The 16000-nt window shown below is 35.0% G+C and overlaps 1 protein-coding gene across 4 annotated transcripts in view; it reads left to right on the top strand.

Moving 5' to 3' along the window:
- The window catches only part of UBE2D3 (ubiquitin conjugating enzyme E2 D3), a 28562-nt gene extending 17286 nt beyond the window's left edge, over positions 1-11276 (top strand). The window contains exons 4-7 of one of the 4 annotated variants that reach the window (XM_036341098.1): positions 3219-3296; positions 5244-5349; positions 7595-7688; positions 9800-11276. In XM_036341098.1, the coding sequence (XP_036196991.1) occupies positions 3219-3296; positions 5244-5349; positions 7595-7688; positions 9800-9845 (324 nt within the window). In that variant the 3' untranslated portion in view covers positions 9846-11276. Of the gene's footprint in view, positions 1-3218; positions 3297-5243; positions 5350-6017; positions 6109-7594; positions 7689-9799 lie in introns of those variants that run through there. The other 3 variants (XM_036341107.1, XM_036341116.1, XM_036341126.1) reach the window with 3 other exon arrangements.
- Positions 11277-16000: the final 4724 nt, after the last annotated feature.

The following is a 16000-nucleotide window of genomic DNA, read 5'->3' as shown; positions in this document are numbered from 1 at the left end:
ATGTAGTGAAGGCAGGAATACCAGTGCCAAGTCATTGCCATAATGATAGACAAAAGATGTAGTCCCCCGTTTTCCATGGCAGGGAATATCTTCCAAGATCCCCAGAGGATGCCTGGAGCCATAGAAAGTGCCCAACCCTATATATACTATGTGTTTTCCTATGCATACGTCCCTGTGATAAAAATTAATTTGTAAATTAGACATTTACAACAGTAATAAAAGAGAACAATTATAACAGTACTAGAAGCCCGATGCACAAAATTTGTGCAAGGGTAGGCCTTCCTTCCCCCAGCTGCCAGCACCGGCTTCCCTCTGGCACCCAGGACCTGGGCTTCCCTGGCAGCCCTGGCTGCGTCTGGAAGGACATTGGTCTAATTAGCATATTACGCTTTTATTATTATAGTATAGAAAAAACTATGTGGGTTTTCTCAAAATATCTTATTGTACTGTATTCACCTTTTCCCATAAAAGTGCTTTTGGCTTTACTTTGGCCTATACGAATTGCCAGTGTCACCACTTTTGCCCTTTGGGCCCTTAAGTAAAACAGATTACTTGAACACAAGTACCACAATACTGTGACATATCTGATACTAAGTGACTAATAAGCAGGAGATAAGCCTAGGTATGCTGGACAGAGAGGGATGCTTCATGTTATGGGTGGGATCGAGTGGGACAGCACACCTTAAGAACTGCATGTGTCCCAAGCTGATTTGGCTCGGTGGTAGAGCAATCGGCCTGCAGACTGAAGTGTTCCAGGTTCGATTCCTGCCAAGGGCACATGCCCAGCTTTTGGGCTCGAGCCCACAGTAAGGGGCGTGCAAGAGGCAGCCAATCAATGGTTCTCTCTCATCATTGATGTTTCTATCTCTCCCTTCCTCTCTGAAATCAATAAAAATATATTTTTTAAAATACTGCATGCAATTTAAAACAAGAATTGGTTATTTCTTGTCTTGAATTTTTCATTTAATATTTTCTGACTGGGTAACAAACTGCAGAAATGAAACCACAGCTAAGGAAGGGATCACTGTAGTAAGATCTTGAGCTAAGGTAATAGGGGCAGTGGGCATGCCAAAGGAGAGTAGGATAATTCAAGAGATTTTAAGGCTCATTACAATTTGTAACTACTTTGAGGAGATGAGACAGTCAGTGATGAGATCCTGATTTGTAACTGCTATTGTCATTTCAGTTTTGGACATATGAGACGTCTAAGTAGGAATATTTGTAGGCATTTGAATATATGTCCTGGAATGAAAAACATCAGAGCAAGACTCAAGAGTATGGGTCAGGAGATAAAAGCAGAAGATGAATCTGTGTGAATGTTAACATTTTAGGCTTGCCTAGTGGAAGAGGATAGACACTGAGAAGGAGCAACTTGGACTGATAGGAGCAAACCAGGGTAGAAGGTGTGGTGTCTAAAGCAGAGATTCAATAAAAATCCTGGGTTTCTAAGATTTGGGTCAGTTTACTGATCAAAGTATTCCTTTTTTTTTTTCTTTGTTGTATTTTCTGTTTGACAATTTATGGTAAATTTGGTAGAGAATTTCAGGTTTTTTTGATGGCATAGCTTATTACTCTGAATCTTGTGGTTATACCAGTTTTTCCTCTTTGTAGAATTTTAGTGTTACATTGTAACCTTGAAATATTTTCATTTCACAATTTTTTTTTTTTTTTAACAAATGAAATGAAATTTGGCTTTGCCTAAATCTCATCATTAGATTGCCTTTTCAGAAGCAGTCAGATAATAGCACTTGACTGTTGAAACTTGGAATGAAGGCTTAAAAAACTTTTGGACTTGGATTTTATAAGAACTTTTTAGGATTATCTTTAAATTGTTAATTGTATGAAGTATAGACTAGATAGTACAAAAAGGAAAGAGTTTGGAGTACAAAAGACTCAGTTTAAATTGTTCTTTCATTTCCAATTTGCATGTTTCTTTGAACTTGATTTTTCATCAGTAAATTGATTTCTTTTAAACCCCAGGTATATCCTGTTCAATTTTCCTCTCTGTAACATATCTCATTGCATGTCTCTTTACCAGACTGTAAGTCCATCAAGATAAGAAATTGTTCCGTCTATCCCTTATACATACCTCCTGTATAGAAGGGAGTTAGATTAATTCAACTAGTACTTAATTATTTTACAGAGCGCTGTGGGTTAAATGAGCTATATTAAAGTGTCAGAACTATAGAAGTTTTTATTTGCCTAACACCCAGAATGGGCAAGTTAAAAAAACTCATTTTACGCTATGTACATACTCTAGTCACTCTAAATTTTCAAATAACATCTTTGTCTATCCAAGGGCAATTAAGCAATTTTATATTTTCTATTACCTTAAAATCCTGACTCTGTCATCATTCTTTGATTGGTGTTGATCAGTGGTTTTCATAAGATCTGGATTTAAATCTTGGTTCTGTGATACATTATTTGTGCACTTGAGAATTTTAAATTCCTTCTTTAAGCCCCTCTTTATTCATCCATAAAATGGGGAACAATGATATCTTTTTCTTGGTATTGGTTAAATTAATGTAAAGTCCTAGCAAGTAGTTTCATGCAAATGTTGCTTCATACTAATGTATGTAATACTTATTTGCTAAGTGAGTTCTTCACAATCAAATTCTAATAAGCAAAACAACAAAGGAGAAAGAACATACTATAACTTGAAAATTTGTTTTCTGTTGAAATGTAAGAACAAATCCACATTGTTTTCCAAATCTAGTAATCCTGTGAATTGATTTGCTGTGGAGAATTCAGTATGCTTTTGAAGAAAAAACTTCCATGGTGTTAAGTGAGAAGTTTGAGGTGCCAATTTGGAATTAAACTGTCTTTAAAAAACCTATTTATTTCTGTTCTGCTTCTAGTGAAGGTAGTTGTATGTTACCTGCAATAGTTAACATTTTGGTTTGCCCGTGGCCAGGATGATACAAAACCATTTGTGTGTATATTACTATCATTCTACAAATGTAAGAATTTATTTTCAAATTATAGTTTAATAATATTGCATATTGACTTTATTGCTAAGTATACTTTTGTGAAAATCAAGACCTAGAACATTTGTTTCTGGATAAATTTTTAAATTCTTTGGTGACTTATGTAAAATGGGAAGTAGTAGGTAATTTTGTTTTGTTATTAGAGAAATGCTTAGAAAATAGAAGTGTTACATTTGGATTATTTAACAGTAATGTTTTAAGTATCAGTTAAGCATATTTTTTTCCCCACAGAATGACAGCCCATATCAAGGTGGTGTATTCTTTTTGACAATTCATTTTCCTACAGACTACCCCTTCAAACCACCTAAGGCAAGTATCTCCTCTCCCTCCCCCCAAAAATCTGTTAGTGTTTAGATTTATATTTTATTTCAGAGGAATAAGAGAATTCTTAATAATAGAGAACAGACTGACAGCTGTCAGGGGAGGAGGGTTATCTGGCTGGGTGAAAAAAAAGGTGAAGGAATTAAGAAAAAATAAATCTTGTAGGCACAGACAACAGTATGATGATTACCAGATTACCAGAGGAAAGGGGGGATGGGAGGAGGTAGAAGAGACTATAGGAGGGATAAATGGTAATGGAAAGAGACTTGGGATGGTGAACACATAAGATAATATATAGATGTTGTATTATAGAATTGTACACCTGAAACAATATAATTTATTAGCCACTGACACCCCAGTAAATTCAATAAAAAAGGAAATTAGGGTTTTGCATAATTAAGGCTAAAATTGATGTAATATATAATGGATAAGAATAATTGAGGCTGAATATATATATATATGTGTGTGTATATATATATATATATATTTTTTTTTTTTTTTAAATTGAGTCATTGATAAAGAATGCTGACTCTTAATCTTTAGTTAAAACAGAAGCTAGACCTGGATTTGAATTTTGTAAATGGAGGTAAGGAATACCTTATCTTTAATGTTGTCAGGCTCAAATACGCTATGTCGGATTCCCTCCCCCCCCCCCCCCCCCTTTATTGTTTTTATACAGATTTCGATTATTAACCCTACTATCTTGTAATAGTAGGTTTCTGGTGTTCAGTTACAGAATCCTTGTGCACATATTGCTGCAACTTATACTGTCACTGTGTTGGAGTTTAGGCAGAGTATAATTACTTTGGGAATTAGAGTTGCTTAATGCACTGACTGAGGTGGGCTGGTTTACAGGTGTCAGAAACATATGTTCTTTTACTTTTCAAAGCAGTTGACAAATTCTCAACCTATGCAAATAACTATAGGAGATAATATACATATAGAACATTGACACTTCACTATGACCATCTTCATCTTATGGGTGCAATATGACATTTACTTTAGATGAAACACCTAGGTGATATTCAAAGGTGTATACTGTATTTTATGTACAGTGGAAATGCAAAGTCAAATCTATACCTTTGTAACTTGATACCTTAAATTAGCTGGTCTATAAATTTTGGTTTACAATCAGCAGTTTCTTTATTTTTTAATGAGTGTTAAAATTAAATACCCTTCAAGTTACTCTTTGATACTTATGACATGGTAGGACCAAAGATAACCTTCGGAACATTCACTATACTATTGAGACTACAGTGGAACCTCATTTTTTGAACATCTCCCATCTCGAACAATATGATAGATAACCCTTTCATGCTGATACCTGTATGATTAGTCACACATCCTTCAAGTTACAAAGAGAATATGTACTCAAATATGAGTTAAAATCTCAGGATATTATTTATACTGTGAATATTTGTGTGCTTTTTGCTTATAATTGTTAAATTTTCATTTATTGTATATTTCCTTTGTTAGATTTTCATTTATATTTCATGTCCTTTTTGTTTTTTTTAAGATTAAACAGTACAATAGACATGTACTGTATATAATAAAGATTAAAATGGAATCATTTGAGGCTCTGGGACATTTAATTTACATTATTTCTAACAGGAAAAAATGATTCTGTTTTCGAACAGCCTACCAGAATGAAGTAATTCGAGAAACGAGGTTCCACTGTAATACTCTTGCCCCAAAGTTATATTTTTCATTGTAATTAAAAAAGAGGGAACTCTTGAAGGATTTTTGATCAGAATATAAAAATCAGTTTCTGTAATTTTTGGTCTTTTTATGTATATAAATTAGGTTTTAGTGATTTGATTTTTAAAAACTATGATATTTTAAGCCTTGCTAAAAGTCTTCTACAGAACCTCTACCTAAGTTAGGATGCTTGTTTTTATTTAGGAGAAATACCTAAAGGTTTTTTATTTATTTTAGGTTGCATTTACAACAAGAATTTATCATCCAAATATTAACAGTAATGGCAGCATTTGTCTCGATATTCTAAGATCACAGTGGTCTCCTGCATTAACTATTTCTAAAGGTAAACTAAAGGAATTGTCTTGAACTGCTCTGATTTTCTAATAGTTAAAGGAGTTTTAGTTTTGCACCTACTTGTCTGCGTATTATCCTGACTTTGGTAAGAGATGGGGAAGGAATAAGTTATATCATCTTTGCTCTTTTTGCATTATTGATTAAAGAGATTGGTGGGAAGAAGGTAAAATTCAAATTAGGGTGTTGGGGCATTGTTTTCAAATAATAAAAGCAAAGTGATTTCTGTAGTATTTTTCAGTCTTAAGCTACTTGTACTTCTCGCTTGCTTACTTGCTGTCTTTGAACTAAAATGGCATACCTAAATTTAATAGAGCTTTTAAATTTTGAGGTTTCCAGTACAAGGTAATTTTGATTTTGCTGTTACGTGTTTATTATTTAAGATTAAAAAACATTGATAAACCTTTATTAAGCCCTTTAAAAAAATTTAAGGTATGTGTTATGAGAACATGATAGTTTGTTACTACTTAATAACAGTTGAAAATTAGAGAATCTTCTTGGAAATCTCTCTAGATCAGTTCTGCTTTTCTACCTTTAATAGGGATTTATTATGTGACATCTCTAATAGGTTGTCTGGTCTTTGTATGAATATTCTAGATGGAGATATGGAGTATCTCTCCATCTTTATCTCCTTTTTTTATCTCACTTTTCACCCCACAGATAAAAATCACCTACCACAAAACTACTTAATGGGAAGGAAGTCTGCCTTCAAGTAATTTTCAGTTTTTGGTATTGGCTTAGCATTCCTTAGGTACACAAAATTAGATTTTTAATGTTGTGAGTATGATAAATGCAAACTGAAACAGGATTTAAGACAGGATATCATAAATTTTTTCATATGTTTGTATAATGCATTTGAATCTCCTTAAGGGGTAGTACAGGATTTCTCAAACTTTTGACTAGAATCACTTTTGGGGGGAGAGAAGAACAATTTGCTGCCATAATTTTTTCAAGTGTGACCTAATTTTAAGACCTGTTTTCACCCTCTTGGAGGCATTTCCATTTTCTTTCAAGTTAGGCTCTCTTACCCACCTGGTACGTGGTATTTTGATTACCTTAAATAGTAGGTCCCAAGTTTTTTGCCATTGCTGGGAATGCACTATTACATTGAACATTATGTTTCTGTAAGTACAGGCTGAGTTTTATATCTGCTCTCTTGCACTTGGGTTTAAAATTATATTTTCTGTAATAATATATTACATTGATGCTTTTTTATGGTTTTTTTCTTTGTCTTCATCTAAAGATTGTCATACCCACTTCAAGTTTTTATATCTGAAAATTGCATAACACCTTGCACAATGTCTGGCACATCCTAGGCATTTAAAATGACAGATTTAATGATGCTTGGCATCTTCCATGTTGAATAGGATAAGGGTAAGAGTTAGCATTGAAAGCTCATTTAGTAATAGGCCACGGTGTTGTTTCATTTAGTCCGTACTTTTAGGTATGTGGCCTCTACCTTGTAAAGTCAAGGGAAGGAAACATAGTCAGTGGAGCAGTTAGGAGTTTTTGTGAAACTTCTTAAGGGGAGGGCAGGATAGAATGGATTTTTTTTTTTATTATACTGTACAGCTAAGAATAGTATGGTATGGATGTTCCCCAAATATATTCCTATTAAAGCTATTTTTCTCCCTCAGTACCAAGAAATTCTAGTGACTTAAATTCTAATGCCACCTAGTTAAAGAATAACAATGCCATTATTTGACTATCTTGGAACTCTGGAGTTTGGCAATATTTTTATAGCTAGTACTAAACCCAACAAAGCTCTATTTTTAGCATGTTTTTTTTACCAGGACCTTGTCTCCCGTGAAGCAAAATATCTGTAAATATTTTTCTCATTAAGTTGAAGATATAAAGTAATAAAAATCTTTTGAAGATTTAGGTTTATAATAGCTTTTGATTTCTAGTTTCATACTGTTGTGATCAGAAAAGATGCTTTATTAAGTTTCAGTCTTGAATTAATTGAAACTTGTTTTATGGCCTACAGTGTTACCTGTCCTAGAGAATGTTCCATGAACACTTAAAAAGAATGTGTATTCTGCAGTTTTTAGATGAAATGTTCTTAAATATATGTTAAGATCAACTGGTGAAATGTGACATTTCAAGCCATTGTTTTCTTACTGATTTTCTGTCTGGATGATCTATCCTTTGATGTAAATGGGTATAGTAATGTTTTTAAATGCACTTTTAAAAATTCAAAATTCCGATGCTGGGTAACCACATTTATTTTCTTGCAGTTCTTTTATCCATTTGTTCACTGCTATGTGATCCAAACCCAGATGACCCCCTAGTGCCAGAGATTGCACGGATCTATAAAACAGACAGAGATAAGTAAGTATGTAGTAGTTTGTAATTTTTCTGAATGAGTTAGGTTTATACTCTGCTGTAAGTTGTGGCAATGCCAAGAAGACTTGGTGCTAATTTCTGGTAAGATGATAGTCATTAGTAGGTTTTAGTTATGTGACAGTGAATAATAGCCCCTCTAAAATGTTTTATTTTCTAACATGTTCAACACTGTCACTTTAATTATTAAGTTTTGGGGAAGAAAGCAAATTCTTCACCACAATTATGTTTTGAAAATAATATTGGTACTATTTTAAAACTTTGGTCTAAATTTCTCAAATATCTGAACTATTTTTATGTACAACTTTACCATTATAATTTTTGTATTTATAATTAACACTAAGTATACTTGTTCAATTAGGTACAATAGGTTAGCAAGAGAGTGGACAGAGAAATACGCTATGTTGTAGGGTAAGAGGATCTGCACTCTATGGTGCGCTTATTCATGGTACTGCCAGCACTTGAGTGCTGCATGCTTTAAGGCACTGTATTAACTAACAAATGGTAACCAATGCAGCAGTTTTCTGAAAACGGTTCTTTAACTGCTTGATCTCTGTTTAGCGTGAAAGAATACCCAGTAGTTATTGCTTGAGAGTATTTTTGCATGACAAAGTCATTATATAGCACTAGTAAGAAATGGAAATTTAAATAATAATCTTTCAAACCTCCATGGTGTTTACATTTTTAAATTAGTATATTTTAAACTTTGTACCAATACTGTATGGAATGTAATGATATAGTTTAGATTTTGCTGAGATAATAATGTAAGGGGGGAAACTTTTAATTAAGCCTATGCCTTTAATTAAGCCTATGCCTATAAACTAAATGTTCATTACTGACATGCATGCAGTAGTGTTAGCTCTACTTTGTGGCTCCGTATATGCTAAGTGAAACCTTTGTTTAAAAGTGCTGGCTTTTTGAGAGGGTATCCTTAAATAAAAGTAACCATGAATTGGTATAAAGAACTTCTATATGTTAAAGTTGAGAAAAGTGCTTGAACCATGTTTAGTTCTTGTTGAAATGAAGATAGTTAATACTTTATAAAGTTCAAAACTGTAAATATCTAAAAGTTCTGTGCCCTTTGACATATATTCATTTCTTAAGGTTATCATTATGTTTTTTGTTGCTAAGTAAGACTATGGAATGGGTGTAATGGAGAAATTGATGGCATTTATCAATATTAGTGATCTTCCTCAGCATAAATAACCTTGCTTTTGTGTGAATTACCTGTTGATTTTTTTTAAGCGAAGTTATTTCCAGTATAGAGGTCCTCAAACTTTTTAAACAGGGAGCCAGTTCACTGTCCCTCAGACATTCCACACATGTGCACTGCGGGCCCGGGACGAGTCTGCTGCTAAGCAGGACAGGCAGCAGCGGCAAAAACACCCGGCGGGCCGGATAAATATTTTCGGCGGGCCGCAGTTTGAGGACCCCTAGAGATTCCAATTCATTAGGTCTCAAGTGAGGCTTGTTATCTCCAATCACCACACTATTTGAAAATAACCCACGTGGTTCTAATTGACACATACCACTCACACCCAGCTCTTGAAAACTACTCTTTTACCATCCTCTCCAATGTCTTAATCTTCTGCCTGTGCTTAAGTCTTTAAAGGCATTTTCTGATAATACTCAGGGTCAAAGTCTAGGATTCGAATAAAATGGTTTAGCTAACTGTTTTGTTCTGGCTTCGATGGAAATTTCTATAGATGTACAGAATGTGTGTGCTGTTCTGACAACTCCATGATGAACTGTAAACTTTTTTAAATGTTAAAATTAGTTGGAATGGATACTAATTGTAGATTTTCTATGAGAACATTAGCTCAGTTGGTAGGGCAGATAAAAGGTCTTTGATTTTTGTTAGCTTCCCCAATCTCAGTGCCACTTTGTTGTGTTTATTAAAATACTACATTTAGTATTCTGGAGGCATAAGGTTCTTATTTTCCACAGTGCTTTGAATACCAATACTATTTCTCCCTGTTGGCTTTATTCTAATCACAGCCATTAGATGACTTTAAAATGAGTCTGGAGGTAAAATAGAAGTCTTTCCCTTTTAAGTATTAATTCTTTAACTTTTTAAATAACATGTTCTTTGTTTACAGGTACAACAGAATATCTCGGGAATGGACTCAGAAGTATGCCATGTGATGCTACCTTAAAGTCAGAATAACCTGCATTATAGCTGGAATAAACTTTAAATTACTGTTCCTTTTTTGATTTTCTTATCCGGCTGCTCCCCTATCAGACCTCATCTTTTTTAATTTTATTTTTTGTTTACCTCCCTCCATTCATTCACATGCTCATCTGAGAAGACTTAAGTTCTTCCAGCTTTGGACAATAACTGCTTTTAGAAACTGTAAAGTAGTTACAAGAGAACAGTTGCCCAAGATTCAGAATTTTTTTAAAAAATGGAGCATGTGTATTATGTGGCCAATGTCTTCACTCTAATTTGGTTATGAGACTAAAACCATTCCTCACTGCTCTAACATGCTGAAGAAATCATCTGAGGGGGAGGGAAATGGAGGCTCAGTTGTCGCATCAAAGGAAACAGCATTATTCTAGCAGCATCCATTCTTGTTTAAGCCTTCCACTGTTAGAGATCTGAGGTTACATGATATACTTTATGCTCATAACTGATGTGGCTGGAGAATTGGTATTGAATTTATAGCATCAGCAGAACAGAAAATGTGATGTATTTTATGCATGTCAATAAAGGAATGACCTGTTCTTGTTCTACAGAGAATGGAAATTGGAAGTCAAAACACCCTTTGTATTCCAAAATAGGGTCTCAAACATTTTGTAATTTTCATTTAAATTGTTAGGAGGCTTGGAGCTATTAGTTAATCTATCTTCCAATACACTGTTTAATATAGCACTGAATAAATGATGCAAGTTGTCAATGGATGAGTGATCAACTAATAGCTCTGCTAGTAATTGATTTATTTTTCTTCAATAAAGTTGCATAAACCAATGAGTTAGCTGCCTGGATTAATCAGTATGGGAAACAATCTTTTGTAAATGCAAAGCTGTTTTTGTATATACTGTTGGGATTTGCTTCATTGTTTGACATCAAATGATGATGTAAAGTTCAAAAGAGTGAATATTTTGCCATGTTCAGTTAAAAGTGCACAGTCTGTTACAGGTTGACACATTGATTGACCTGATTTATGCAGAATTAATAAGCTATTCAGATAGTGTAGCTTTAATATGCTGCACATGATACTGGCAACCCTGGAGTTCATAGATGGACTGGGGACCCAGCAGTTTTAAACATGTATATGGAGTTGAAGAAATTTATTTTCCAGGTGCAACCCCCATCTAACTAAATTTTTCTTCACCTTGTACACTTGACAGCTAAAAAAACCATAACATGGGAGTAATAATGGGTTTAAATTTACAAAATAAAGTACTGTTTGGTGTGGGAGTTGTCATGAGGTTATGTTGAAGTGACTTAACTGTGGGATATTGAGTATCCATTGAAATGGGTTTGTTCAGCCATTTACATTAATGAGCATTTAAATGCAACAGATATCATTTCAGGTGACCTAACATGAATGAATAAAAATCAATGCTATTGGATAATTTTTCGTTTGACAAGTGCTATGTGTGCCACTAATTTAACTTCTGTAGCAACAAGGGCATTATCATTCTTCACCCTTCCTAATTCTGACCATATAGTTTTACCCTTTTCCTAGTTATTTTGATTTGTCCATTGCTTTCTTACAATCTGTATCCGATTTCTAGCACGTCTGACCTTTCTCCACTTCCACATTTTTGCACTGCTTACACTTATGTGCAATCTTATTTCTTGTCTGCACACATGTGGAAAGCTAGATATAAAATAAATGTTAAAGCTTGATTTTTATAAACATTTTAATATGTAGTTTGGACATGATTTGTTGACTGAGATTCTCTAAACTGGAAGTGAAATGCATGCCTTCCGAACATGTTCTGGCTTTGTTAATTCTGTAATAAGCATTTCATTGAGGAATATCAATCTAACGACAATTTTTTCCAATGAGTGATGTTTTTCAATTTAATTTTTTTGCTTAAAAATTGACTCCTTAAGGGTAGGTGTCATACATTTAAAACTTTTGGATTCAAATTACAAATGAAAAGTTAACATACTGCTCTCTACAAGCTAAGATACACTGTCCTTTGGCTCTATTTTCAAAATATTTACTTTTGAGAATCTACTCTCAAAATAACAGCTTTAGTGGGCATATCATTATTTGAAAGCCAACCATCAAACACCTGCTGTTGGATCGCTAATTGGCTTTCAGATTGACCTTCTTAGCCATAGACAACTCTTAAGTGCTTATAGAGATGACTTTCTTACACCATTGATTGTTTAACATTAGATGTGTCTAGTTCTCTGTATCTGACTTGATTTCTACAACATTTCTATGTCACTTCTAAAGGAATGAGCCATAAAGGCTTCTCCAGGCTTAAGAGAACAGTAAAGTACATATCTGGAAACCAACATTTTTGAGTGTATGGACACTGGACTTGAGATCATCTCCAATGAAACCTTTAAAAGAATCCAAGAATTTGCCCTTTTATTCCCATTTACGTTACTAGTGCCATGTGTAGGACTCACTTGAATATTGGCAGGTTAAAAAATGATTTTGGTTCTTGTATATTTCCTATATCTTTTAATGCACAAACTCAAGTAGTTTCTGTAACCTATGAGAATTACAGTCCAGTGGACTTGCTAATAGTAAATTATATTGTGAGTGGACTCATTTTTGTTCCTGGGCAAGTTGGCAATGTGATACTCTGATTTTTTTTTTTTTTTAAATTCTAGTTTGCTTTCTCGTGTGGGTGTACTCACAATTTTTTAAAGTATGAATCACAACTAGTGGTCTCAGGGGTAGTGAACACTCACTTTTTTTTTTTTTTTAAATGGCTTAGTTGAAATATGCTTCAGATACTTACGCTGTATTAGTGATTTGGGGGGTGACTCAAATTAGCCATGTTTTGTATTGGCATAACAAAGCTGTTAAATGATTGTTGGTTACACTTTTAGGTGAATTTGTCTTCTATTTTATGAGGAACCCAGTGCAAGTCACTAAATATTGTCTAGTAACATCTGCATAACACTTGTAATAGCTAAGGTTAATTGAGCTTAAAGGAATTGTTACCATTAAAGTCTGTTTAAAGACACTTTGGTCTTACTCAGTAATTCCAGCTAACATGAAATTCACACTTTAACTTAATATTGTTTGTAAATTCTGTTTTGAACTTAGAAATTAAAAGTATAAAGAACTTAGGATAATGTCTCAAAAAGTGATCCCAAAACCAGTAATACCAGTATCATCTGGGAATTTTTTTTTTTTTTTTATCTTCCCCTGAGGATATGTTTCTATTGATTTGAGAGAGAAACATTGGTCAGTTGTCTCCTACAGGAGCCCTGACAGGATTAAACCAGCAACCTTTTTGGTGCACAGGACAATACTCTGACTAACCAAGCCACCCAGCCAGGGCCATTTGGGAAATTCTTTACAATGGAAATTTACTAGATGCCACTGCAGGACTATTACTGATTGAGAAACCATGGAGTGGCACCCAGTAGCCTGTTTTAAACCAAGCAGATTAATTCTGAAGTTTGTTCCTAGCTCTCTCCTTTATAATAATTCAGTAATCCTTGGACCCTAGAGTTATTTTACAACTCCTATTTCATGGCTACAAGAACTTCGATTGTATGCCCAAGTAGTACATTTCCATATAATTGACAAATTTGTACTTTGAATTACAAATGTAGGCTGATTGACATTTAAAATAATATACTGTAATTAATCTGAGTAACAAACATCCTGACATTCAAATTCATAACTAAGACCTTGTGGGGAGCGGCAGGGCGGTATAAGTAATTCAATCCAAGGTCTGGATAGTGTTGAAAGAGCAACTAGGTACAAAAGTGCTAAATGTTGGTTATCTAGCTGAACAAGGATTTGAACCCTGGCCTCATTCTGTGGTTTTTACATCTTTTTTTTTTTTTTTTTTTTTTTTTACTGCAACAGTGAGTTGTCATGTTAGGGGTGTTTGCAGTGTTACTGAAATTAACATTAAATATAGCTTAAGGCAGTTGGTAAAACCTTTCAATGTAATGGGAAAAGTAAATGGTAAAGGTGTTCGGAAATGGGATTTAAAAGCATGGCAGCTTCTGCCCCGCCAAGTGATGGAGAAACTTAAAAAATCAAAACTACAGTTTTCTAGAAAGGCTAGAAAAGATTGAAGTTGGCTGAACACTTGTTTTCTTTAGGACTTTTAATAATGACCACTTGCATTATTTTCTGCTAACCTATAAGTACTTTGTTGCCTCATTTTGAAGAATTTTTTATAATTAACTCTAGAACAGTGCTTCTGATAATTATCTCCAAGTTGTACACTATTTCTAGATGAACTTTTTACTTTGAGCCCTCTTGATTTTTTCATGTATTGTAGGAAATGGTTTTATGAATAACACTTTCATTTTTACATTTTATTGTCTGAGACTTTGTGTAATCTCGATTCCTTGTTTATCATATCAAATTTAAATGTCAAGGCCAAACAGTGGGAGTACTTTTATGCTCTGTTTACTTAACACAGTTAACCAACTGTCATTTGCTGACCCCCCAGCCATCTCTCCTGAACTGCTACCTGAAAGGGTACCTTTAAGATGTCTAAAGCTGACTTGATATCTACATACAGACATGTACACATGCATACCTGTTCTTGGCCTCAATAAATGACATTCAGTTGCACTGACCCCAAAAGTAGGCATCAACCTTGATTTCTCCACTTCTGTCAGTTCTAAATTTTATTCAGGACCTATCTGTTTACCATATTCACTGCTGCACAATGGTCTAAAGCTCCACCATCTCAGATTATTGCAATAGCTTACTGGGTGGTCTCCCAAATTCTTCACAGCAATCTACCACACAACACCTGGCATAATCCTTTTAAACTATGTCATATCATCCCTTTGCTACAAATCCTAATGGTTTCCCATCTCATTCAGAGTAATAGCCAAAATATTAATAGCAATTTACAGGCTGTATTGACTTCCCGCCACTTAATTTCTAATCACTGCTTGCCTCCACACCTTCCCCAACTCCCTCAGCGGTTACACAGGCCTCTGCTGAGACTTGAGATGTTTGCCCTGTTCTTCCCTTGCCTAGGATGATCTTAACCATAGATATCATATGGCTATCTCCTAATTGTTAGGTCTATGTTCAAATGTCAACTTAGAGTGGCTTTTGACTATCCTATATAATAAAAGGCATATGCAAATTAGCCTTGTCTGGGAGTTTGACCAGGGGGTGGGGCTGGCCAGCCAACTGTCCGCGGCCCCTCCTCCCATCCAGCCCCAGCCCCCACCGGCCCCCCTAACCCCATTTGGGGTAGGCTGGCCAGACCCCACCATTGTATGAATTCATGCACCGGGCCTCTACACTGAGTGGCCAGATTATTGTGACCACCTGACGTTTGTAGGCAAATTAGCTATAATTTTGTGCTGAAGTTGCTAGAGGGCCAGATCATTATAAACGTCTGAATAGCACAACACACCTAAGTATCATTGCTGATCAAGTTCATCCTATCATGTTGATGGCGTATCCCAATGGAGATGGCTTCTTCCAACAAGACAGTGTGCCATGCCACGGTGCTCGCATTGTGCAGGAGTGGTTTCAAGAACATGAGGGAGACTTTACCTTGCTTAGGACGCCCCCACAATCACCAGATTTCAATCCAATTGAGCATTTGTGGGACGAAGTTAAAAGAGCCATCAGGCAGCTGGTTCTACAACCATCAAATCTCACAGAACTGGACAGTGCTATTCATCAGGCATGGTGTCAGACTCCTCACATCACCTTTCAACATCTCGTGGAGTCAATGGCAAGAAGAATCACCGCGGTATTGAAGGCAAAACGTGGCCCAACGAAGTACTGATGGGATGGTCACAATAATCAGGCCAGTCATAATAATCTGGCCACCCAGTGTAGTTCTACATAAAATAGCAACACAGCACCACCATTGTAGAGTGCACCATGGCATATTCAGTATTAGCCACCTTACATGTAATATTTATTGTTTCTCCTCAACTTCACCCCAGAAGACAAAGTATAAGAACAGGGTTTTGGTCTGTGTTCTATATCCCTCAGTGACTAGATGAGGACCTTGCACATGGTTACAGTGCTCAGATATTTAATAATGAATGTGAGCTTAATGGTAGACTTTGCCAAACGTATTTCTTGCTTTTTTTTTTTTTTTACTCCAAAAGTACAGAAACATATGCAACATGCTATAGAAAAAATAATAAA

This window comes from Myotis myotis, unplaced genomic scaffold, assembly GCF_014108235.1.
Source record: "Myotis myotis isolate mMyoMyo1 unplaced genomic scaffold, mMyoMyo1.p scaffold_m19_p_1, whole genome shotgun sequence".
Classification (NCBI taxonomy): Eukaryota; Metazoa; Chordata; class Mammalia; order Chiroptera; family Vespertilionidae; genus Myotis; species Myotis myotis.
Note: the sequence above shows the minus strand (reverse complement) of the source record. Positions and strands in the feature narration are given on the sequence as shown.